The 26,364-nt window shown below is 43.3% G+C and overlaps 1 protein-coding gene across 2 annotated transcripts in view; it reads left to right on the top strand.

Moving 5' to 3' along the window:
* Window positions 1–2,243: 2,243 nt before the first annotated feature.
* Window positions 2,244–26,364, top strand: part of FBXO3 (F-box protein 3) — a 32,034-nt gene continuing 7,913 nt past the window's right edge. The window contains exons 1-7 of one of the 2 annotated variants that reach the window (XM_039537454.1): window positions 2,244–2,411; window positions 5,708–5,797; window positions 11,192–11,355; window positions 14,385–14,499; window positions 17,497–17,701; window positions 20,530–20,575; window positions 23,521–23,605. In XM_039537454.1, coding sequence (XP_039393388.1) covers window positions 2,305–2,411; window positions 5,708–5,797; window positions 11,192–11,355; window positions 14,385–14,499; window positions 17,497–17,701; window positions 20,530–20,575; window positions 23,521–23,605 — 812 coding nt within the window. In that variant the 5' untranslated portion in view covers window positions 2,244–2,304. The remainder of the gene's footprint in view (window positions 2,412–5,707; window positions 5,798–11,191; window positions 11,356–14,384; window positions 14,500–17,496; window positions 17,702–20,529; window positions 20,576–23,520; window positions 23,606–26,364) is intronic. The other variant, XM_039537453.1, reaches the window with a different exon arrangement.

The following is a 26,364-nucleotide window of genomic DNA, read 5'->3' on the forward strand; positions in this document are numbered from 1 at the left end:
ACAGAAGATTTGACAAAACACAAAGAAGGTATCAATGTGAGATTTCTAAAAATAGCTACAGCACTTGACTCAAGGTTTAAGAATCTGAAGTGCAATCCAAAATCTGAGAGGGAACGAGGTGTGGAACATGCTTTCAGAAATCTTAAAAGAGCAACACCCCAATACGGAAACTACAGAACCCGAACCACCAAAAAAGAAAATCAACCTTCTGCTGGTGGTATCTGACTCAGATGATGAAAATGAACATGCGTCAGTCCGCTCTGCTTTGGATCATCGGCATGGACACATGTCCTTTGGAATATGGATCTTTAGCGCATCTGGCATGTAAATATCTTGCGACACTGGCTAAAACAGTGCCATGTGAACACCTGTTCTCACTTTCAGGTGATGTAAAGAAGCAGGCAGCATTATCTCCTGCAAATTGTAACCAAACTGGTTTGTCTGAGCAACTGGCTGAACAAGAAATAGGACTGAGTGGACTTGTAGGCTCTAAAGTTTTTATTTTATTTTTGAATGCAGTTTTTTTGTACATAATTCTACATTTGTAAGTTCAACTTTCATGTTCAAGTGATTGCATTACAGTACTTGTATTGGGTGAACTGAAAAATACTATTCCTTTTGTTTTTACAGTGCAAATATTTGTAATAAACATATAAAGTGATCACTGTACACTTTGTATTCTGTGTTGTAATTGAAATCAATATATTTGAAAATGTAGAAAACATTCAAAAATATTTAAATAAATGGTATTCTCTTATTGTTTAACAGCGCGATTAATCACACTTAATTTTTGTTATTGCTTGACAGCCCTAATTTTAATAAAAACTATTATTTACTGTTTTGAACAAAAACCTGAGGCCCAGAATTAATAACCCCTAATTTAGGCACACAGTCAAAGGACAGAACAGGAGAAATATTCAAAAATAAACTTGTTTTTATATAAACCTAACTAAAAAGAAAACTGTTTTATTAACACAACAATATGTTTATTTTGTATATCACCTTGTCCTAGTGATCACCCACTTGAAAAACACTTTACAGTACAAATATGATTTGGTTTGTATAGTATTACTCATATTAAAAACAAAAAGTCTTGCCTACTAGCAGGACAATGAAAGACAAAGAATTTGTCCAGTGTTGTTTAAATTTTGAACTGTATTTTGCAGAACCTGCAAACTTTCAATCAAGTCCTGCTCATTTTTAGGGCAAACTCACCCCTCCCACAGAACCCCCTCTCTCCTCTCACACACTTGTATAACATGCAATCCTGTAGTCTCTATGCTTACCACAGTACCCATTACCAAGCTTGGAATGCCTCATGCCTGAGTCCCCAGATGTATTGTTGTCTCTTTCAGCCCAAGTAAAAACACTTAAAATCTTTATCTAGTTACTCAAAATGAGTGAGCTAAGCTTAGGCATGTGTCTTGTGAGAGTGAGGTTGCGCGCTAACCAGTGACTCTCACAGTCACGCCCAATGAGTGAGACTTGACATGTCTGGCACGGCGCCCCACAGGCCAGGGCCTACCCTTGTGAGCAGCTCCCCAGAAGGGCCAACCTCTGGCGCAAGCCAGGTGCTGGAACGAAGGGGTACTGGAGTGTGTGCTGCAGTACCCCCGGCTTGAAGTGGTTTCCAGCATATACAGGGTTTACAGTTTGGGTCAATGGTTTTCAGCACCCCCACCATAAACATTGTTCAGCTAGGGTGACCAATTAGCAAGTGTGAAAAATCGGGATAGGAGGTGGGGGATAATAGGCCTCTATATACAGGGCCGGCTTTAGGACTGCGGGGCCGCTTCAAATAGTTTTGACGGAGCCCCGGCCGGCAGGGATGACTCACCCAGTGGCGCTCCAGCTCTTCACTGAAGGACCCGCCGCCGAAGACCCAGAGCGCCGCTGGGTGAATAAAAATTAAAAAGGCACCTAAGTCAGGCGCTCTTCTTTAGGGCGCGGGGCCCGATTCAAGGGAATCAGCTTAATGCCAGCCCTGTCTATACAAGAAAAAGGCCCAACTATTGGGACTGTCCCTATAAAATCGGGACATCTGGTCACCCTAGTTCCAGCAGCACTTAAGACTGAGCCCAGGCCCTTGGGCCGGACCCTCCTTTGGCGTCTCTGCCGGGCCTGCAGTTCCCGCGCTGTCCTGCGGGGCGCTCCAGCGTTAGGCGCGGGCCCTTTAAGAGCTTCCTCCTCCCAGCCCTTCCCTTCCCTTCCCCGGCGCTTGATAACAAACCGGCGTGAGGGGCGGGGCTCCGGGGGGCGGGGCAGCAGCAGGCCCGGCCCGGCCCGGCGCGGAGGCCTTTCAAGATGGCGGCGGCCGTGGAGCCGGAGCTGCAGCCCCTGAGCCTGGAGCTGCTGCCCACCGACCCGCTGCTGCTCATCCTGAGCTTCCTGGACTACCGGGACCTCCTGAGGTAGGGCGGGACCCCGGGGCTGGGCGCGGCTGCGCTGCGGGCGCCGCTTCGCCGCTACCTGCCCTCCGCTGCGGGACTGGGGCGGCGCCCCTGGCGCGGCGTGTCCCGGGCGCTGCTGCGCCCTGGCCGGCGGTAGCGGCCCCGGAGGGCGGGGGCGGCCTGCGGGGGCGGGGTGCTCTCCCGGAGCCGGTGCGGCGCGTCCCCGGGCAGGCGGAGGGGCCCCGGGTAGGGGGGAGGGACGTAGGGTAGCGCAGCCAGTGGATTTCGCGATCCCCTCTAATGAGGCGTCAACAGGTGTGTTCCCCGTGCGCGCCCCCGCGTGTGTGCGCGGCGCCCCCAGTCCCGTCCCGTCCTGTGCTGCGGCGGTGGCGGCGGCGGGACCCGCCCCGTGCCAGGTGCGTCCCCTGGCTGCAGAGCAGCTGCCCGGGGTTGCTGTCCAGCCCTCTGCGCGCCTGTGCCCACACGCTGCTCTCCCGACTCCAGCGTCCCGGGGCGCTGCTGCAGGCAAACGCTTGGTGCACATTCAGGCTGGGCAGTGCTGTGAGCCCACTGAATTGGTGTGGCAAGGAGTGTACAGAGACGACGGTTCGAGTCTGGGTACCAGGCAAGAAAACTTCGAAATGCTCATGAGAGGAAACTTGACCTATGTGAGGTTACTGAAAGCTGTACAGTGTTGTAGCTGTGTTGGTCCCAGGCTGTTAGCGAGACAAGGTGGTTGAGGTAATATCTTTTATTGGACCCATTTCACCCATCTTGTATCTCTAATTACTGAAACCTGGTGAGATAACCATGGTATTTGGTTGTTTAAATTGCTGATTGTAACCTGTTTTCAGAAGGATAGAGTGGATAACAGATGCGGGGTTGGTCCTATACTTTAAAGATCCCATTACAGTAACTCCTCACTTAACGTCCTCCCACTTAACGTTGTTTTGAAGTTAAGTCACTGCTTTATTAGGGAACGTACTCGTTTAAAGTTATGCAATGCTCCCTTACAATGCCCTTTGGCTGACTTTACGAGGGCACATTGCACAAGTTCCTCTTCTCCGTCTCCCCCCCCTCCCTCCCTCCCAGCGCTTCCCCCGCCGCCAAACAGCTGTTTGATGGTGCTTAGGACTTTCTGGGAGGGAGCGAGTGAGTGGGGAAGCGGCTCTTCCCCCCCCCCCCCCACCCCCCCAGCAAGCAGGGCCACCTGGTGGAACACAGCGGCTTTAGGGACTGCAGGGTCCTGGGCTAAGGGGGCCTTGGTGCCCTGGCCTGCAGCTCTAAAGCCCCTTTCGGAATGTGGCCCTGTGAGAATGGGCAGGAGGACCAGGGGCAGCTGCACAGGCAGCAGCTGGAAAGAAGCGTCACTTTCCCCGTCAAATCTGGCTGGAGAGAAATGGAGAGCCACCTGCACACCCCCTGCACCAAACAGGAGCTGCCCCAGGTAAGTGCTTTGCACTTCCTGCCTGCCCCAGCCCTGAGCCGCCTCCTGCACCCCTGCTCTGAGCGCCCTCCCACACCCTAACTCCCTCCCAGACCCCAGACCCCACCCTGAGCGTCCTCCCTCACCCTAACTTCCTCCCAGACCCTGCACCCCCAGCCCTGAGCCCCAGGGGTAATCCAGGGGCACCTCCCCACCACAGTACAGTACTGTACAGTGCCACTACATGCATCTGACGAAGTGGGTATTCACCCACGAAAGCTCATGCTCCTATACGTCTGTTAGTCTATAAGGTGCCACAGGACTCTTTTCTGCTTGTACAGTATATGATGCCTTTTGTCTGCCCCCCCAAATTTCATTTACATTAAATTTACATTACATTAAATCTACATTTACATTAAATCTTATGGGAAAATTGGATTCGTTTAACATTGTTTCACTTAAAGTTGCATTTTTCAGGAACATAACTACAACATTAAGTGAGGAGTTACTGTACCTGATTTAGAGTTATTAATTAACTTCAACTCAGGATCTTAAATGCATATGGATCAATGGAAGGAGTACTGGCTAGTCTTACAAATCACTGAGAAAACAGCATGATTAACTTCTTACACGCATGTCTATAATGTCTGGGAAGAAAAATTATGGGATTATTGGAAACTTCAATTTGGGAGATGTGTGCTAGAGGTCTTATACTGCCAGTAGTAAAACATCATTAGTTTCTAAAAAGTGTAGATAACTTTTGAGGTAACTTTATTTCGGACATCATTGTGGTGGATAAAGATGAACCCATCACTTGACTGGAAGTTGGTACTTGTCTAGGAACTAGTGATCATGACCTGATTCAATATGGGTAAACAAAGGATAGGTCTATCCAGTAATAGATGGCTCCTGAGGACAGCGTTATGTCGGGGTAGAGGTGTATGTATAGTTGGTGCTTCAAAAGGGCTAATTTCCCAAAGCTGAGGAAACTTCATAACAAAGTAAAATTGGGGGGGGGAAATGACTTAGTGCAAACAGCTCTCTCAGACATTCACACTGTGCTGTTCTTATTTCATGCTGATAGTTACATTATTTCCTGTACTTTAAAAGTACAAAAATATATTAATTTCAATAGGTAGTAATCAACTGACAGGTAGTAAAAAAGTTTCTTCCATCACTGTACTACCACTGATGGAGCTCCATCTGTAGTGGCAACAATGAAAGCACTAGTGTAGGCTGACTGCCTAGTAGATGAAACTGATTAAAACATTAACAGCTAGCTTATGCTAGCACTGCCACCACTAATGGAGTGTCACAATGGAAAACTTCTAATAAAATTCTTCTGTGGAACAGACCTCTGTCTTTGCCTATTCTACAAAAATATTTAATTGCCAAGAAAGTTCCCTAATATTCATTCTCTAGGGCTGTGCCTACACTAGCAGATTCTGTTACTGTAATTCACTGGCTTTGCAGCTATAGTGAATACAGTCCTCAGATATATTTGTCATCATGGAGTGACTCTGGTGGTGTATTATGGTGACTGCCAATGTAGATGAGACGCAATACTATTTTGTGGCAGGAGGGGGTGCAGGGGTAACCCTCCCACCCCAAATGTCATAAACCATTTTAGAAAACCCTGTTCTTGCTTGGGTATCTACCAAGATTAAAAATGTGGTTCTTTAACATGGTTTATAACACTTATTTTCTTCTTTGCTTATGTGGACAAGAAAGCCTTGTTACATGTTTTAATGACAATTGTATTACATTTTTATAGCTCTAATATTCATTTTATGTCATATAATCTTAAATATGTTAATACCTTGACTTACATTTGTCCTTTGTTATTTTACTACTTTTTGTGATCAGACCTAACACTGACTTGTATTTATAGCTGCTGCTATGTAAGTCGAAGATTAAACCAGCTATCAAGTCATGATCCATTGTGGAAAAGACACTGCAAGAAATACTGGCTTTTATCTGAGTAAGTATGGGTATTCTTATCTTTATAAAAAAAAAATTAGTTTGCAGCAGTTTTTTAACCAGCTCATTTGGTTCACAGCTCTATTTTTGCATAGGATCTTTCAGAATAACATTGCAAAATGCTTCATAGCCTCTCATGGTCTCTAAGTAATGCTTTGTAGATCCAATATTAACAGAAGTTGTGAGATCAGCTGTACTCTATCAACTGAACAAAGTTAATGTTAGCTCTTTAAGATACTCCTAGAGATTTGTTTAATATTGTTACTTCTGTTACATGGTGGATTTGGCCTCTTCTGTAGGAATGGAGATGGATTCAGGGAGCAATTCAGGTAGTTTTTACATAGTGCCACAATTTTGTGTGGGGCTTTTCAGACAGATGATGATGATGATGAAGGCAATGTTTTAGGCATGGTGTGTGTGTGGTTCGGGGGTGCTGGGGGAGATGACCCGGGAGCCCTGCTGATGCAGGGGGCGGGGCTTCCTATCAGCTCCATCCCTGCAGTTCCTAGGAGACGGAGGCAGGGGCCAGGGCAGGGCAGCTCCCAATGGGAGCTGTGAGGACGGGGCCTGCAGGCATGGGCAGTGTGGAGACCCCTCTGCCATCTAGGAGCTATAGGGATGCCCCCCCACCCCAGGTAAGCGCACCCCTGCACCTCCCAAACCCCTACCCCCAGCCCGGAGACTCCTCCCATACACCCAAACTACTGCTGCTGACCATGGGGCTGCCCGGCTTGAGCAGCCCCTGGGCCAGCAGCAGCCACTGCAGAAGTCATGGAATCCGTGACATCTGTGACAGACTCACCACCTTAATGATGATGTCCCTGTTCCAAAGAACTTACCAACTAAGACCATGATCCTGCAAATGCTTTGCATGGATGATATTCCATTGACTTAATTGAAGAGCTGCACAGATGCAGAGGTCAGAGACTCTAATGAGATTGGGACCTAAATGTAGGCAAAACTCAACAAATGATGACACATGGAGTGGGTGAACATGGGGAATGGAGGGCACCCAGAAAATTACAGTCACTGTCACTTTACTTGCAATCTCTGAAAATAAAATGGCTGTGAATATTTCCATTTTGCAAATGGAAATTGTATTCTGTTTACATGTTCTCATTCCAACCAAGAATCGGTAAACGCAAAATGCATTTCCTAACTTTTACATGCTTTGTAGTATTTGGAAATGGCCTTCCCTCTAAAATATAACTAACCTGTTATTTCCACATCTGAAAGCTGCATGAGAGACCAGAAACTGCCCATTTTGAATAGAACAGCCTTGTCAAGGTTCCTTCCCCACTCTGAACTTTAGGGTACAGATGTGGTGGAACCTGCATGAGAAGCTCTAAGCTCAATTAACAGCTTAGATCTGGTCTGGCTGCCACCACTTGCAAGCACTACTTCCCTTTCCTGGGTAGCCTTGAAAGACTTCACCAATTTCCTGGTGAACACAGATCCAAACCTCTTGGATCTTAAAACAAGGAGAAATTAACCATCCCCCCTCCTTTCTCCCACCAACTCCTGGTGGATCCAGATCCAACTCCCTTGGATCTTAAAACAAGGAAAAAATCAATCAGGTATTTAAAAAAGGCTTTTAATTAAAGAAAAGAAAGGTAAAAGAAAAACTTCTGGGAGAGATTAGCATACCAGCTACTCCCACAGACAGATTCCAAACACAGGGGATGTTCCCCTGGGCGAAACCTTAGTTACACCAAAAAATACCCAAATACCCAATTTGATTCTTCCTCTAATTGCACAAGACAGGTTACAAAGAAATAAACATAAACCTATTTATTCCTTTCTAAAACTTACTACTCTGATAAGAGGCTGGTTCCTTGATCTTTTTTTCCTCTGGCTGAAACTGACTAAACAAAGGGAACTTCCCTCCTTCCTTTTGAAACATCTTGTTCCCCCATTGGTTCCTCTGGTCAGGTGTCAGCTAGGCTAGGTGAACTTCTTAACCCTTTACAGGTAAAAGAGGCATTAACCCTTAACTATCTGTTTATGACAAGCCTAAAAGCAACTTAGTGGAAATATACAAAATGGAGAATTCTGTTTCCCTTCATACATACCCAGTATTGCCAGTCCTCCCCCTCAGCTTCTACCAAGATGGCATCTGTAACGCTACACCCCATATTCATCATGGGGGTACAGTTATGATATAATTATGATGCAATTTGTACAAGATGAGTCGTGAGGTGTCATTGGAAAAGTTATGATTTGCTGAATACAATTATCCTATTTGTATGTGTGTATCATTTTTGTATATAAGTTATGAATATTTACTATGTATCTGTATTTCAAATGTAGTTACACTAGGATGACACCCACTAGGTAAGATGTTCCAGTCTAGATACCCTGAATGGGCCCTTCACAACCAGCTAATGGGCCATTAGGAAAAACAGTAGGTCTTAAGTGAAACTTATCCCCCACCTGGTGAGTCTTTCTGAGAATGCTGCAGACACCCTGTAAGTAATGGCTGCTATGACTCAGAAGGGCATGCAAAGGCATGTGACCAGACCACAAGACACTATTCTCCATTTTGGGTACCTGTATTTTTCCACAAGCTGGGCTGGGAACTGATTTTGAAGCACAGGGTTCCCACCATATGGAAAAACTTGGAAAAGAAAGGACTTGAGAAGCCCAAGCTGCAAAACAAGTGCAGCTTGTGCCTTGAGAATCTGCAGGCCTGCTTGTATCATCAGGGTGAGAAATTGCTGATTCATATCCAGTCTTTCTAGTATCTTAGGCTTAGTTTGTGACTTTGTTTATTAGGTAATTCACTTTGATCTGTTTGCTATTACACCTCTATATAAAACTGTCCTCGGGAGCCAAAAAATCTTACCACATTATAGGTGAAACCATGTTATATCAAACTTGCTTTGATCCACCGGAGTGTGCAGGCCCGCCCCTCCCCGGAGCACTTTTATAACACAAATTCGGATATAACACGGTAAATCAGTTCACGTTATATCAGGGTAGCGGTGTACTTATAATCACTTAAAATATATCTTCTTGTAGTTAATAAACTTGTTTTATATTTTAATCTAAACCAGTGTGCCTTTAAGTGCAGTGTTTGGTGAAAAATCTCAACTTGGTTAACACAAGCTTGTTGCATATTCCTCTCCACATTGGGGGAAGGGTGAACCCAGTAATAAATCCATATTGGCCAGAGTTTCGACCAGGGAAGGGCGGTACAGCTCTGGGGTCCTAGGCTGGGAAGCTGGGGTTATTTTGGCGGTAGCCTCGCTATTGTTGGTTCATGCTGTGGCTGGTCAGCCTGCAGGTAACTGCTGCTGCTGGGTGTGTCCCTGCTTGTGTGAATGCTCGTGGAAGTGTAGGACTGAGAGCGGTCTACAGTTTGTCACAGCAGGACCGGGTGAGAAGGAGCCCAGGCTGGTGAGTCAGAGGGCTCAGTGGAACCCCAGTTCCAGGTGGCATCCCAGGGGGATCCCGTCACTGCATCCTTTTGGCTAAGAACTCTCTTTTAAGAAAGCTAACTACTTTTGCTCCTCAGTTGATCAGTCAACAGTTCCAGCCTGAGGTGGATTAAGATTTATTGGGGCCCTGGGCACAAAGAACATTTGGGCCCCCAACACCCTGGGGGGCTAAGGAGGCTGGAACCAGAAAGGACCAGCGTGGCCATGGCCCTCTCCCCTTTTAAATGTGGGAGGACCATGCCTGCCCACTTTTTAACATACTAGAATATGTAGTAGCCTCAGGCAGGCATGGCAGGGGCTATGCTTCCCAGCAAGGGAGCTGATAAGGTGATAATCATTTCCCCAACTATAAAGCACAGACTCTGCTAGTGGTGCCAACCTCTTCCCGGTTGGAGGCTAAGATTGGCCTTAGCTCTCACTCAGGATGGGGCCCTGCTCCTCCTCTTCCCCCTCCGAGGCCCTGCCCCTGGCCAGGCCTGAAGCCAGAGCCTGGCAGTGGTAAGAACCACCTAGGGAGCCCGGGCCACTGTGGGGAGCCCTGGACCCTCCACCTGCCCTGGGTGGTGCACCCTGGGGTGCAGGTACCTGGGCCAGGGGCTGCTCTTGCCACCCCGACCCTCCACTCAGGGCAGGTGGAGGGTCTGAGGCTCCCCACAGCAGCTCAGGCTTCCTGGATAGTTCTTACCACAGCCCAGCTCCAGCATTTGGCCTGTTCAGGAGGCAGGGCCCCAGGGTGAGGAGCAGGAGGCAGGGCCACAATTCCAGCACCTGTGTTGTATGTGGGGGTGGGGGTGTCACATGACACTTTTACACAGGTTCCAGTGCTCCTACAGGGGCCCCCAAATTGCCCGGGGCCTCTGGGCATGGGTGCCTGGGCCTGTGTGTTAATCTGCCACTGGTTCCAGCCCTCTAGCAGCTCAGGAACACTCAGTCCTGGTAGAACTTTCAACCTTTCAGCCTTAGTGGATGGGCCATATCATTGTATCTGAGCCTCCTAAATGGCAGTGCCTGGCATGCTAGTCTGATCTTCAACTTCTGTCCTTGTATAAAAAGGCCTAAGGAGATAATTATTTTGGGAGTTCATTTTCAGTGTTACTTACTTTGAATGGTTGTTCTTTAAGTCTGATTTTTATGGGAACTATTTTGAAAACTTAAATAAGGCCACAGGCTTTCCCTAACTATGCTCCCACCACCTTTTCCTCACTCAGCTCTTTCAAAGACTTCTCTTTTATGATGTATACAAGAATGAATTGATAACAATTTAATAAACCTTCCAAGTTATTACCTTCTCTGTTTGTCTTAATGTGTCCTGTCTTCTCTATATCTGTTTTTTAGATTGTGAACTCTCTGAAGACTGAGTTTATTTATGACTTAACTGCCAAAATGTTCATTGCTGTTCTACAAATGAGTAAAAGCTGAATCCCCTGCTATTTGTCTCAATTTATAATGGGCGTTTGTTTCTTTTTATTGCAGGAGGTGCTCTTTGGAAAATAAAATCTCATCTACACATGAAATCTTTATTTTAATTGTCACCTCTATGTTTTGTGACCCGGTTTCTGGTCCCGTAGTCCTTATTTAGGCAAAATTGAGAGAGGACAGCAGGGTTGGACTTTTTTTTTTTTTTAAACTTAAATGCCTTCTGCACATGCAAGTTAAATTGATCTGATTTAGTTTTCTACAAGTTCCTGAGTTTAATAATGGCCCATAGTCCTCTAAAGAAAAGATGACTGGCTGAAATGTACTTACTTGCAAAGGAAATTAAAAAATTGAATAGTTCCATGAATTAGTTGAACATCTGTACCTTCACAGGGCTGAAGTGTATCTATGTACACTGTTATAACATAATGTTATAATTTGACTTAGCAGAACCCTAACTGCCTAAGCAATAACTTATTGTTTTTAAAGTGAATTTGTTAGACTAGAAACTTATCATATTTTTATTCTTGTCTATTCAGGGCAGAGAAGACTCAGAGAAAGCAGAGCTGGAAGGCTATCTTCATAAGTATTTACTCTGATTTAGGAAGGTATATTCAATATTATGCTACACTTAAAAAAGCATGGGATGATATAGAGAGATACTTGGGACAGCGGTGTCCCCGGATGATTGGTTCTTTGAAAGGTATTGTATAAACATTATTTTTGTTTTTAAAGCCAAGATATATTTGTATAGTTATAAAGTTTTACATCCACTGCATAATCCAGGTGCCCTACATAAGCAAAAGTACCAACTTTTATTAAACTGAACTCCAAAAAAGATTATCCCCAATCTTAGACATGGTCCTATCCTTCCCTCTGTTCCTCACTGATTTCCCAAACTTCTTGGACAAGTCTGAGAGAACATGTGGGCCCATATCCTGTCCTGAAGGCCTTCAAATCCAGGGTCAAGTGAACCAAGACATGAAGCAAGGTCCAAAGTTGAGCCCCTCCACAAGAGTGACCTGCTGCTAGCCTCTTCTCTATTAATTTGGCGCAAGTGTTTTAAGAATTATCACCGGGAAGGGTGGAGGGGGAGAATAAGGGGGATGATTTTTCAAGTAGTCAGGCCCACTAAGTGTCATTGGTAAAACAAACATCGTAAATTCACCTAGGAAACTGTTGGTAGGCAGCACAGATTCCAGAGCAGTGACAAAACCTTGCTACTTCCTCTGTGCCTTCCTCAACACTCAATTGGCACTTCTGTTCATGCACTTCTGTTCATACACTCCTGCAGACCCCTCACTGTGCTCTCTGTAGCACTGTTAACTTGGGGAGGACTTGTAACCGGGTAGCCGAGATCAGGTTTTAAAAAGGCTGAGATGGGGTGAGGTATTATAATTTCCCTGAGTGAATCCTTAGGGCAGGGATCAAAAGGGCCTAAGTTAAGGTCGCCTGGCTACTGTGTGGGAAGTGTTACTCTGCATTTCCTGTTTTTCTAATATTTGTATCTTGATTTTTCTATGTAAATATTCTTCTCTACATGTCTTTGTTTTGGAATGTTTGAATTTTAGGAATCTAGACTGAGATCTTCAAAGGCGCCCAAGGGAACTTAGGCTCCTTTGACAATCGCAACAAACTCATGTTCTAGAACAGGAGTCCCCAACGCAGTGCCCACGGGCACCATGGCACCCGCCGGGGCGTCTAAGTGCGCCCACGTACTGGCTGGTGGATGAGCATCTGCCAAAATGCCGCCGACAAGCTGCATCACGCAGAGACGTCGTCGCCAAAATTCTGCTGATTTTCGGCGGTGACGCCTCTGTATGACACTGCTTGTCAGCGGTATTTTGGCAGCAATGCCTATTGACGTTGCCACTTGTTGGCAGCATTTTGGCGGATGCTTGTCTGCCGCTACGGTCCTCCGGGGCTCGTCGTCTGGCACCCACCAGATGAAAAAGGTTGGGGACCACTGTTCTAGAAGGACATGAAGAGCTCAGGGTAGTGTAGACGAAAGGATGGTCAGATGGCTAGGCTGCTAGTCTGAGACAACCTGGGCTCAGTTCCCTACTATGCCACACGCTCCCTCTGTGACAAGTCACTTAATGTGTCTTTGTGACATTTCCCCATCTGTAAAATGGGGATAATAGCACTTCCTACCTCAGAGGTGTTGAGTATAAGTACGTTAAAGATCAAGGAACTTGCATACTGCAGTAATAGGAGCCAGAGTAGTACCTAAAATAGGGTTGAGGTCTTGCAACCTTAACTCCATGTTAACTACTTTTTGTTGTTTGTGGATTTTCTTGTATCTGGCTAGTCTTTCACAACTAGGTGTCTGGTTCAAATCCCTCCCTGGTCACTACATTCACCAGTAGTAAATACTGTCTTCTGACTGTTGGCCTATGTTAAACGTGGTGTGTGTTTGTCTAAGCCCAATTTCCAGAGGATGAATGTCCAGGTTGCACAAAGCACTATATTCATTGGTAGCCTCAGAAAAGAGGCCAAAGATTGAATTATTGTGAAAATTTAACTGCCTTCTTATTGAATAAGAGATGCCATACAGTGAGGAAACGTACATTGCTTTTGCCTGTACTGCACCTGTCCTGTAATTAAATAGGGATATCGTTTTGATGGCTGTCAGGATGTCATAGTAGTGTGATTGTACTATTTAATATTTTCATTTCAAGACTTGGATAATAGAGTTGAGAGTTCGCTTATAAGACTTATGCATGATACCAAGTTGTGTGGGGTTGCAAGTGCTTTGGAGAGCAGGATTAGATTCAAAACAACCTTGACAAATTAAATTATTGATCTGAAGTCAACAAGATGAAATTCTGTATAGACAAGTGAAAAGTAGTACACTTAAGAAGGAAAATGCACAATTGCAAAATGGGAAGTAAATGGTTGGGTGATAGTACTGCTGAAAAGGATCTGGGGGGGTGGGTCCTAATGGGTCACAACTGAATGAGTCAACAATGTGATGCAGTTGTGAAAAGGCAAATATTCTGGGGTGTGAGATGTCATATATAAGGTACAGGAGGTAACTTTCTTGTTCTGCTCAGCACTGGTGAGTCCCTAGCTAGAGTACTATGTTCACTTGTGGATGCCACACTTCAGGAGAGATGTGGACATGTTGGAGAGAATCTAGAGGAGAGCAGTAAAACTGATAAAAGGTTTAGAAAACCTGATCTTTAAGGAAAGGTTGAAAACTGAGCATGGTTAGTCTAAGAAAAGAAGACTGAGGGAGGACCTGATATGTCTTCAAATATATTAAGGACTGTTATCAAGAGGATCGTGATCAGTAGTTCTCCTTGTCCACTGAAGGTAGAAGTAGTAGTAATGGGCTCAATCTTCAGGGAGAGAAATTTAGATTAGATATTAGGAAAAACTTTCTAGTTGTTCATTTGCTGATGCCACTATAGCATAGCTGAAAAACTTAAACATTTAGTTAGGCCAAATTCTGCTCTGACTTACAGCAATGCAGCTCCAGTGAAATGATTTAGGTTGCATTGAAGCCAAAGGGGTTGCAACTGTGTAAATAAAAGCAACATTTGTGTCTCGTTGTCTTAAGAGAGCCACCAATTTTTGTCAGGCATTATCCAATTGGATTTTAAGAGGGGTTTACAAAAAGTAAAGTACTTTAAGCAGGACCCAATTTATTGAGATAATCTCTGAAGCAACAGTTTTCTCTTGTCTGAAGATGCCACCTAAAAAACCCTGTTTTTAATGTGTTTGCAGATAGTGTGCAGGAGGAAGACCTAGATGCTGTGGAAGCACAAATAGGTTGCAAACTCCCTGATGATTATCGGTGTTCATTTCGTATTCATAATGGACAGAAACTAGTTGTTCCTGGGTAAGGAGTTAAACCTACTATCAGTTCTGTTATTTAATTATTTTTTTCTTCATGGTGGCCAGTTCAGTTAAACTGAGACATGGAGTGAGGATTGCAATGGCTGCTGAGCAGGCTATGCAAAATATTATATACAGAATAGAAGTTAGCTATTGTGTCCTTTGGGTGAAATCTTCACAAGAACTTATGTCCCGCTGTCAGCTGTGCCTTAGCAGTGGGATCTAGGCATCTAAGTTCCTTTGCAATGGAGCTAGGATCCTAAATGCCCAAGTCACTTTTGAAAATGAGACTTTAATGCTTTTGGAAAGTTTTACCCTTCATAATTAACAAAAATTTTAGCCGTGGATATTTATGGCCCTCAATTACACCAATATTTACAGAATTACTCTGGATTCTCTGTGTTGTAATTGAGAGCAGAATTAGCCTATTTTGTACCAGAATTTGCAGAATAAATGGTATGATAAAATGGTCAGGGAACTAATTTCCAGACCTGGCAACACAAGAATAGTCTTAAGTGTGGAGGTGGAACTACCGGAAAAGTAGAAGAATAGAAATTTTGCATCCTACAAAATATAATTTTTTTAAATTTTTTTCCATATTACTGAAAAGATGAAGTCTCCCTGAAATATAAAACTGACAATTCTTGATATCTTAAACAAGTGACTAAACATGGTTGCATATTGTGCACCTTCAAGCCTCTCATGTTTAGCACACTGGGCTGTATTTGAGGGAAAGTGACATGAGTGGTAGAAATACTGCCAAGAATGGTATGTTGATGAGAAAAGATGGGGATCTGAGGCATGTGTGTTTGAGTTGGCTTTTGCATGTTTGTGGCACCTCTAACTTCTCACTGGGTGGCAGCTTGAGCCTTTTTTTTGTATCTTTTCCCCCCCAACCCCAGTCCCAGGTGTGTAAGAAGTAACCAGTTCTGCATATTCATGAGGATGACTTGAACCATTTACAAGTAGGTATTCCAGAAGAGATTTTCAAAAGGGAATTAGGCAGTGGGAGTGACATGCCTTGTTCCCCTTTGAAAATCTCCCCTCCGTGGGCAAATCAGTGATTTAACAAAAGCCAAGTATCAAGCATTGCTGTAATGGAACTGGTTAGGAAATGGTAAAAACTTCTGGAAATGCTGTCCTAGTATGACCCTCAAGAGCTATTAAATCCTGGCTTAATATTACTAATGTATCCAAACTGCACATTTTATGAGAAAATAGTGAAAGACATAGAACAGCTTCTTGAAGGATCTGGTCAGTGTTGCTCTTGACACTTCAGAAATTTCCAAAGCTGTTTACCTGCCACATAAGAGTGTAGTCATGCTTAAGCAATGCTTTGGAGTAACTAGGGCTGCATACTAAGACAGTTTACGTTTTTATCCTATTAACCTTTCCCCACTTCTTCTTCCTTTTTTTTTTTTTTTTAAAACCAAGCTAAAAGTGTGAAATCTCTTGACTTTTTTTGTTTTGTTCTTAGCTGGAAATCAGATACTTTGAACTAGGCACTGTGTGATTCTCTCTCCTTTCCACTCCACCAGTTGCAAGTTATGTTGCATTAGAATTAAAGCTCTTTCCAATGTCTTCCAACAAACATGTCTCTCACCAGCCCATCTGTATTGGAAATATTCGTATGTATAGAGAGCTACTAGAGAATGTCCATCAAATTGTGCCAGAAAACAATGAGAATGCTGTAATCTGCAAAATGTTGTGGTGTTTAACACTACATGTCAAAGTTTTCATGATTATTTTAGGTGTCTGCTTTTTTTAATTTAGTGTGCGTTTATAACCTATGGCAGATTAGCCAGCTAAATGTGAACTATTTTTCAGATTCTACTGATGAAAAAGAGAAGCATGCTTCACAGGGGTTTTCTTTTCCTTCCAAATGTAACTGAATAATTTTCAAGTCAATGTAAACCCTAAGTGCAGATCCATAAATATATATCTGTTAAAATAATTGCTGACTTGTTTCTATAACTATTCTTAAGGGATGATCAAAGTTGTTGAATTGTATTAACTTCTTACATCTGGCTTCAATCTCAACTCATTTTGTGAATGAATCTAGGTAACAATTACAGAGTAGCAGTCGTGTTAGTCTGTATCTGCAAAAAGAACAAGAGTACTTGTGGCATCTTAGTCAGTCTCTAAGGGTATGTCCATACTACCCGCCCGGATCGATGGGTAGCAATCGACTTCTCGGAGTTCGATATATCGCGTCTCATCTAGACGCGATATATTGAACTCCGAACGCGCTCCCGTCGACTCCGGAACTCCACCACCGCGGAGTCGACGGGGGAGCCGCGGACGTCGATCCCGCGCCGTGAGGACGGGTAAGTAGTTCAAACTAAGGTAGTTTGACTTCAGCTACGCTATTCGCGTAGCTGAAGTCGCGTACCTTAGTTTGACCCCCCCCTCTCCCCCCCAGTGTAGACCAGGCCTAAGGTGCCACAAATACTCCTGTTCTTTTCTTCCAGGTAACAATGTGTCTTGTCAAATATTTGTTACTAAAGTTGATGATTTCTTGGCCTATAGAAACTAAGTATTCATGAATATTCCTTTTAGTACTGAAAGGAGTTGATGCAAAACTTGAAGTGCAGAATATAGTCCCAGTTTCTGCCTTGTGAAGCTGCCCTATTATGCTATTTCAATGTTGAACAGATGCCCTAGGCTGCTTTAACTTGAAGCAACTGGCAGTCGCCAGAATGTTCCAGAACTCCCTTTCTTCCTGTGCTAAGCATGGAAAATGAGCAAGACAATATTTGTGAAAACTGCTTCATTTTTTTCTTAAAACAAAAATGAAATCTGTAAGGCTGGTGTTACGAATTGAAGACCTGGTTCTGTAGAAAACATTACAATTCACATTTCTCTGGGTATAAGTATTATGCCTAGATGGCAGAATTAGACCTTAGAATGAGTTGTTATTCATTAAGTAAAGGGTAAAAGCTATCTTTGCATTGTTAATCAAGTGTTCATTGTTTCTGTTTTTGTTGTTGTTCCTTCTAAGGTTGATGGGAAGTATGGCACTATCCAATCACTATCGTTCAGAGGATTTATTGGATATTGACACAGCAGCTGGGGGATTTCAACAGCGTCTTGGTTTGAAACAATGTCTTCCTCTAACCTTTTGCATTCACACTGGCCTGAGTCAATACATGGCACTGGAGAGTGTGGAGGGTCGTAATAAATATGAGATCTTCTACCAATGTCCAGTAAGGAAAAAATGTTTGTTTATAAATGTATCTTTTTGATAAAACTGGCATTTGTCCTTTGCATGTTATAAAACGTGACATATACAGTATGCACAGTTTAATGAGTGGATGCTCTGTATACTATGAGAACATTTAACTGGTAAATAAAAATGTCTTTGAGTTGCCCTCGGGTGTACACCAAAATTACCCAAGAAGACTGTTTAACACAACAGTGATGTGACCGTAGTGTGTAATGCAGTTACTCCTGGGGGAATTCTGTGCCACTGCGCAATGCAGAATTTTGCAGAAATTAACATTGTGCGTGCAGAATTTTCTTTCCCCCAAAGAAATGGGCTGCAGTGCTGCTAGCTGCTACTAGGGGTCACTGGACTTGGCAGAGCCCAGCTTGCACATAGAAGACTCTGCCGGGGGGGGGAGGGGGGGGGGAGAGCTAGAGGGTTCCTGGCAGCTGCAGTTCCCAGCATGCCCTGAGGAAAGGAGAGGGCGGCATGCAGGAAACTCTGTGCAAGCCTGGGACAGAGCAACAGTCTTTCTCTCCCTCTGGATCCCTTGGTTCTGGGATGGAGGGGGATTCTGCAGCTGGGGATGGGGTGTGGGTATCTGGGCTGGGGGAGGGCCCCGCGGTTGGGCTCTGAGGAGGAGGATGTTTGGGTGTATTGGCTGGGGGACCTGCAGGTGGGCTTTGTGGGTAAGAGGTTGTGAGTGTCTGCCCTCCTGACTGGGCTCTGGGGAGGGGAAAGGGGCAGAGAAACAGGAACTGGGTTGTCATAGGTTTTTTTTTTTTTTTTTTTAAACTCTCTACTCCTGGGCGAATTTTTGTGTCTGTATTGTTATAGACATACTTGCTGACAGGTATTTTGAAATAAATGACCAAAATAATGGAAACTGGCATGATTTAGTGTTGTTTTGACAAGTAAAATTTGTGGAATTTTGCAGAATTTTAAAATGTGCGCAGCTTTTTAATTTTTTTTGGTGCAGAATGCCCCCAGTAGTAATGATTGTAGCCAACGTCTATGTAGATTTTAAGACATAATAGGTCAAACTCATCACTGCTCTAATCTATTTAATTTGGTAGAATTATGCCAGGCATGAATTTGTCCCAATCTCTTTCAGCAAGTCACGCTTTTTCATTGTTAAACTTTGTTTTGCATGGTGGGGGATTTTGGCAGTGAGTTATAGACTTGTTTTCTAGAAACAGCAAAACAAAGAAAATATTGGATATGATCTTTTTGGGAAATATACAATGCTTACTCTACAGTGAAAGAACAGAAGATCAGTGTTACTTAAAAAAAAAAAAGACAGACAATTTAATCTTGTTGAAAGCTTTATAAAATTGCTTCTGATACTACAATGATGGCAACACCCTAATATCGGAGTCTGGGTGTTCTCGCGTGCACTGGTATAATTCCATTGATTTCAGTGGAGTTTACTCCTAAGTCTCATTAGTGTGTGGAGAGAATCAAGCCCTCAGTTCCTGAACAGCTTTGTCTCTTTCACGGATTAAAGTGTGAGTATAGTCAGAAAAGGGATTGTCAAGATATTCTCTCTAAGTGTCAGAGGTGTAGGCGTGTTAGTCTGGATCAGTAAAAAGTGATGAATTCATCTGACAAAGTGGGTAGTCACCCACGAAAGCTTAAGCTCCAGTACGTCTGTTTGCCTATAAGGTGCCACGGGACTCTTTTTGTCTCTCTTTAATAAGTGGATCTGCTATCAGTGTTCTATTTTATTGATAGAAAAAAACATTTCCTACTCAGGTTAGCATTGCTGAACCAGTGCAGCTTGTCCACTGTCACCAACAAAATTATTTACTAAACTCCAGTTGTAGATTTTGTACTATCTGTGGAAAATGCACAGAGTGAACTCAGCTTGACTTCCCTATTTCAGGTTGAGTTTACAGCATTAGCAATTATAAGCTAACTTTTAAAATATTTCTGTTAGAACTTTCTAACTGGTCAGGTTGTACATTACTTACTGAACTGTGCATTTTAAAAACATACACCAAGGTTAAATCTAGAAACCTCAAAAGCAAGGTCACTCACATTCAAGAATAAACTTCTTAATTATTCTCATTGTACTAAAATTATTGCAATACATATTAATTGGCATCACAGTAAAACTGCAATGACAAGCAACAACAGATACCTTGGCTACAGTCTGAGTCTTAATTTTGAATTGGAATTGAGCTAAAACCCCTTGAAAAGCAGTTGTTGAAACTGATGACCTAATTCTAGCTGTCCATGGGATTCAGCGCAAATTTGTAAAGAGAGATGCTGGGAGCTTGGAACTCTCAAGTAACAGTTATTTATTATAGAACCTTAACCTGTTGGGATCTGCTAGTTATTTTCCTCATGTGTAGCAATGGGAGTTCTAGTCACCTGACATTGATGGGGACATTGAAAAAAATCTTGTTCACCTTCTTTGTTATGCTAAATGTCTATTTTGCCTGGAGTATATTATGAGAAATTGAAGGCATTTAAATGTTAATAATTGTGTTCCTCTTGAGACAATACAGACTCTTTGGTAGGAAGGAATATAAAGACAGGAGCTCTAAAAATTAGGTGGAGTTAGTTTTCAGATTATTCTAAGCCTGATTAGTGGAATGTCCCAACTGTGTGTTCGAATGCTCAACTTGGCACTTAAACACATGGGACAGACATGTGTGTCTTAAATACTGATTTGAACATCTGATTGTGGGATTTGGATGCTCTATTGAAGAAGTTAGGTTTGGGCCTAGATAATACTAGGAAAATACTCAGGTATTTAGGATGTCAAGAAAAAACATCAGTCTGCTTTTCAATATACTCACTTAATTTTTGTTCCTTTTCTAGGATCAGATGGCCCGTAATCCATCTGCTATTGATATGTTCATTACAGGTAAGAGCATGTTGTAGTGGGGTGCGGGGGGAAATATTCATGCAAAAAATATCTTGTTTAGAGATGCCAGCATATCTAACCACTTCATTCTGTCTTAAGTTGCATATGTTAATAAATATACCTATGCTGAGAGCTGTTTAGTACATTTGCACAACATTTTGACCTGCACAAAGTAAGCACTAAAGTTGTACATGTATTCTTACTGCTGAGAAACTTATAACCCGTATTGGAACTTGAACAATTAATTGAAATCAGTTCCAAAACAGTTTTATTTCCCTCCTGATGCTTGTTACGTCACACCTCTGTTTTTGAGTTATTCAACACACTGGTCAGTCTGACAAAACATGTAGCAACCTTTAGGGTAACCATCAGAGGAGCTGTCGGAGACAGGTCGTTCAAAAACACCATTAACTGTAGCCTGGGAGAGGGAATTTTTAGTAGCCTTTGCAATCATGTCACAGGTTCAATATATATTGTGCCTCTCAATGAAAATTTTCCTTTTCGGGTATAGTTAAATTTAGAAGAAATGTTCCTGGATTTTTCAGGTTCTCTCTCTAACTGCATTGTTCAAAGCATAAGGAGGGGAGAGGAAGATTTTGGAGTCATTACTTGATGACTATAGAATCCTTATGATGTTCTGTTGACATGGGCTGGGACTGTAGTAGAAAGTTTCTTGAATCCTCACCCCCCTTTTCTACTGAAGGCTATTGGTAGAGCCCTACCAAATTCATGGCCGTGAAAAACATGTCATGGACTGTGAAATCTGGACTCCCCTGTGAAATCTGCTTTTTTGTGTATTTTTACCCTGTGCTATATAGATTTCATAGGGGAGACCAGTGTTTCTCAAACTGGGGGTTCTGACCCAAAAGAAGGTGGGGGGGGGTCACAAGGTTATCATAGGAGGATTGTGGTATTGCCACCCTTACTTCTGCACTGCTGCTGGCGGCAGCACTGCCTTCACAGCTGGGCCCACATGAATCATGAAATTTTACTATTTTAAAAAAAATGCTATGATCATGAAATTTACCAAAATGGACCAAAACTTGGTAGGGCCCTAGCTATTGGCTACGGAAGCCTTCAACTAACTGAACTGCTTTCCTGTTGAGTGAAAATAGTACCTTAATTTAGACTTCCATTAATATGCATAATCTATGCTAACCTGTATCACAGGTTGTTTCTAGTGTAACACCAATGGTGAGTAATAGCCCCACTGGGCCATGCCATAATGCTTTCATTTCTGGGTAAAAGGAAAGGCAAGAGAAACTCTAACGAAGACTTCCTAGTCTTCTAGTCCTGCAATTTTGGACTTGCAGTGGCTGTATATTGGAAAACATGTCACTTATTCCACCCCAGAGGTAGCTGTATTGCAGTGCTGGGTGATGAAATCACCATCTGTCGTCTTCCTCACAAGAGTATTGAGGTTTACTGTCTCGTTCTTTGAAATCGTCAAATGAAAAGTGTTGTAGAAGTTCAAAGTACTATTCTAATTATTTGCAATTTGTGAGGAAAATGAACTATTTTAGAGATAGTGACTGCAGTGATCTAGCGTTAATTATCACTTTGGGTTGGCCTTGTCCTTATGGAAACAATGACTTCCAGTTGTTGTTCACCAGTATGATGGCACAGCATATTCCATGTAGATGAGAAGATTAATCTGCTAAGTATTTCCTACTTTCATATAAAAACCAAGTGTTCAAACTGCAGAGTGAATCATACAGCTAGTGTGCACCCCAAACTCTAGCATTTCAAGGCCAAGACAAAATGTTGAAGATGATTGGGTGGGTGATAGAAGAAGGAAAATGGAGAAGAGAAATTACTGAAGACTTCTAAGCAACAGAGGAGCCCCAAAGATGACAGGACAGTACAAATAATTAATTGGCTTTTTAGGAAAAAAATTAGGAACAAGAGATAAGAAAATTGTGTTAATTATTGCTTTGTGACATAGCAACCCTGTGTAGCTTGGGAGAAATAGAATATTATGAAATCATTAACTTAAAACTAAACATTTCACATCAATAATATAAACCAAAATTTAAAGAACTATTGATCTTCCATTACTAAAACCCACAGTACGTTGGTTGAATTAATTGAATTACCTATAGCGTATTTCACATATAGAGGATAATGTCTTGACTTTGACAGAGTCCCTTTAATGAACAAGGCTGAATCTGCCCCATTACTGAATTTTTATGATCCTGATAAATCCAGCTGTTCTCAAAATGACGACTGCAGGTTTTTGGAAAGCTGTTTCTATATTGGGTGACCTATAAACCCAGAGCTCTGAGCCTTATGGTGGTAACAGGTGTAGATGTTGCACATTCTTCTACCCTACTTTCCAGCTTTGTTCTTGTGAGTACAGAAACTTGCAAAATTTGCTAGATTTCTTAGAAACTTTAATACCTTACCTGTTTTAAACATGCAGATACCTGTGAGCCAAAACCAAGCTTGCAGGTCCAGTAATAGACCTACCAGCTTTAGCAAATAGAATATTGGATTAACTGTGGAGTACAGTGCCTAGGAAATGGGTATAGTAATTACATTACTTGTAAAGCCAACATCTCCTTAAATCATGCAGTACCAGCAAAGGTTTAAAAGGCAGTTGTTGAAGTATAAAAGCATCCGGAATTGTGCGAGGTACTTCACAATATAAATAGAAAGTCATGGTTCCTGGCCTGAAGAGTATGCAGTCTCATTTTAGCTGTGACACAGAGAGTGGAGGATAACAAGCAAACCATTTAAGCCACAATTCAGTTCCCAGCAAAAGCAGAGTTCAACGTCTTGAATAGAGCAGGATGAGGAATGTGTTACTCCGCTACAGAGGTCTGGGAATTGTTTATATTAAGGCCTACTAGCTTTTATATTGCCTATGTTTTAAAAAAAAAGTTGTAACTGGTTTAATTATAAGAGTACCTGTTCTTGTAAAACTTTCCCTCTTTGGCATTTAGGTACTTCTTATTTGGAGTGGTTCACATCTTATGTAAACAATGTCGTAACAGGTGGCTATCCCATCATCAGGGACCAGATTTTCAGGTATTGTGACTTTGATCTGTAGTGCAGCAGAATTATAAGGCAGAGAAAATCAATCTATTTTAAATGCTGATTATTTTTTTCTCAAAAAGCTGGGTGTGCATGTGTGTGACATGAAGGTAAATGGGTGGGGATGGAGAGAAGAGGTATGCAATATATACAACAGATATAGCTGCAGAAATCAAAAGGCTTAAACTAGTCCTGTTTTGTTACCAGGAATATTAGAACTAGTAGCATCACACCGAAGAGATTGTAATTAATACCAGCTCTAATTCATCTGCCTGCCAAGAACTTGAGGTGCAAAATACGTGGGCTAGTGAGCAAGATGCAGCTGCACATCATGTAGGAATTTATTGAAGAGCAGTTCTGCATAGCTCAAAAACTTGTCTCACCAATAGAAGTTGATCCAATAAGATATTACCTCACTCACCTTATCTCTCTAATATCCTAAGGCCAAAACAGCTACAACAAAACTGGTAAACAAATGACATTTGCTATTTTAAATAAGGGATTCTTTCAGTGATATGGTCTATCTACCATTAATTTGAATGTTATATTGAATACATGTATTATGATACTCTAAACAAACAAGATTTGGAGATGGATTTACCTTGAAGCTCCAAGTGCACTGCTCTAGATGTTTTTGTTTTCATCCTGGTTGTTTTATAACAGTAGTTCTCAACCAGGGGTACGCATAAGGGGGTACATCAGCTCATCTAGATATTTGCCTAGTTTTACAACAGGCTACATCAAAAACACTAGCAGTCAGTACAAACTAAAATTTCATACAGATAATGACTTGTTTATACTGCTCTATATCAGAGGTCCCTGAAGTGTGGGGCATGCCCCCCTAGGGGGCAGTGGAAAAAGGTCTGGGGGTCAAGGGTGCATAGTGGGACCCATGTCAGCCCCCACAGGGGTGAGGAGGGAGTGACACTCAGCCCCTCCCTGCCCCCCACTGTGCTCCAGTCCTGCCCCCAGCAGCAGCTCCAGCTCCTGGTGCCGGCTCCAGCCTCAGCACAGCTCCACTCCGGGCCCCGCGCCAGCCCCATTCCCGGCCCGGAACAGAGACTGGGGGCAAGGCTAGGAGCGGAGCTGCATCTGGTTGCAGGCCCGGCTGTCTGACCCCAACTCTGCTCCTGCCCCTCCCTTGGCCCCTGACCACAGCCCCGCCCCCAGCTGTGTCCTCAGCCTTGGCCCCCTTACCTCTGTCCATGGAGTCACAGTCCCCCTCTGGGGGAGGGGGGAGCGGGGGTAAAAGGGGACATGACCCCCAAAAGTTTGGGGACCGCTGCTCTATATTATATACTGTACACTGAAATGTAAGTACAATATTCATATTCCAATTGATTTATTGTATTACTTTGTCACTTTTACCATATAATTTATTTAAAAAAAAAAAAATTCAGTAATAGTGGGCTGTGATGCTCTTTTGTATTTCTAAGGCCTGGTCTACATTACGGATTTAGGCTGAAATTAGCCGCGTTAGGTCGATTTTTAAAATGAATGCGTCCACACAGCCAACCCAATTCCGTCGACTTAAAGGGCTCTTAAAATCGACTTCTATACTCCTCCTCCAACGAGGGGATTAGCACTAAAATCGACCTTGCTCGGTTGAATTTGGGGTAGTGCGGATGCAAATCAATGGTACTGGCCTCCGGGAGCTATCCCAGAGTGCTCCAATGTGACCGCTCTGGACAGCACTTAGAACTCCGATGCACTAGCCAGATACACAGGAAAAGCTTTGGGAACTTTTGAATTTAATTTCCGGTTTGGTCAGCGTGGTGAACTGAGCAGCACAGGTGACCAGTCCTCCCAGAATCCTAGAGCGTAGAATGTTTCTACGCTCCCCCTATCATCTCCGTCCCTGAGGTTATTGCAGATTAGAAGGCGGAAAAAAAAATGCACTTGCGATGATGTTTACCGAGCTCATGCAGTCCTCCCGCACTGATAGGGCACAGCTTAATGCATGGAAGCATTCAGTGGCAGAGGCCAGGAAAGAATTAAGTGAGCGCAAAGAGCGGAGGCAGGACGCGATGCTGAGAAAAGCCAGCAAGAGCACAGACTCCCGTTGTATCCACTGTATAACCGCCTACCTTCCTCCCCATGTTCCATAGCCTCCTCACCCAGATGCCCAAGAATGTGGGAGGAGGCTCCAGGCACCCAGCCACACCACTCCACAGGATGGCCCAAGCAACAGAAGGCTGTCATTCAAACAGTTTGATTGCTTATTGTAGCCACACTTTAAAAAAAAAAAAAAAAGTGGCTGTGTCCTTCCCCTACCTCACCTGGGCTACCTTGTCCGTTATCTCATTTTTATTTTTTTAATTAATAAACAAAGAATGCATGGTTTCAAACCAATAGTTGCTTTATTTTGAAGGGGAGAGGGTGGTCGGCTTACAGGGAATTAAAATCAACAAAGGGGATGGGTTTACATCAAGGAGAAACACACACAACTATCACACCATAGCCTGGCCAGTCATGAAGCTGGTTTTCAAAGGCTCTCTGATACGCAGCACGCCTTGCTGTGCTCTTCTAATTGCCCTGGTGTCTGGCTGCTCAAAATTGGATGCCAGGCAGTTTGCCTCAACCTCCCACCCCGCCACAAACGTCTCCCCCTTACTGTCACAGATATTATGGAGCACACAGCAAGCAGCAATAACAATGGGAATGTTGGTTGCGCTGAGGTCTGACCTAGTCAGCAAACAGTGCCAGTGAGCGTTTAAAGTGCATGACGGTGAGCTGAGTGGGCTCCATGCTTG

Source organism: Mauremys reevesii, linkage group 4, assembly GCF_016161935.1.
Source record: "Mauremys reevesii isolate NIE-2019 linkage group 4, ASM1616193v1, whole genome shotgun sequence".
NCBI classification, from domain to species: Eukaryota; Metazoa; Chordata; order Testudines; family Geoemydidae; genus Mauremys; species Mauremys reevesii.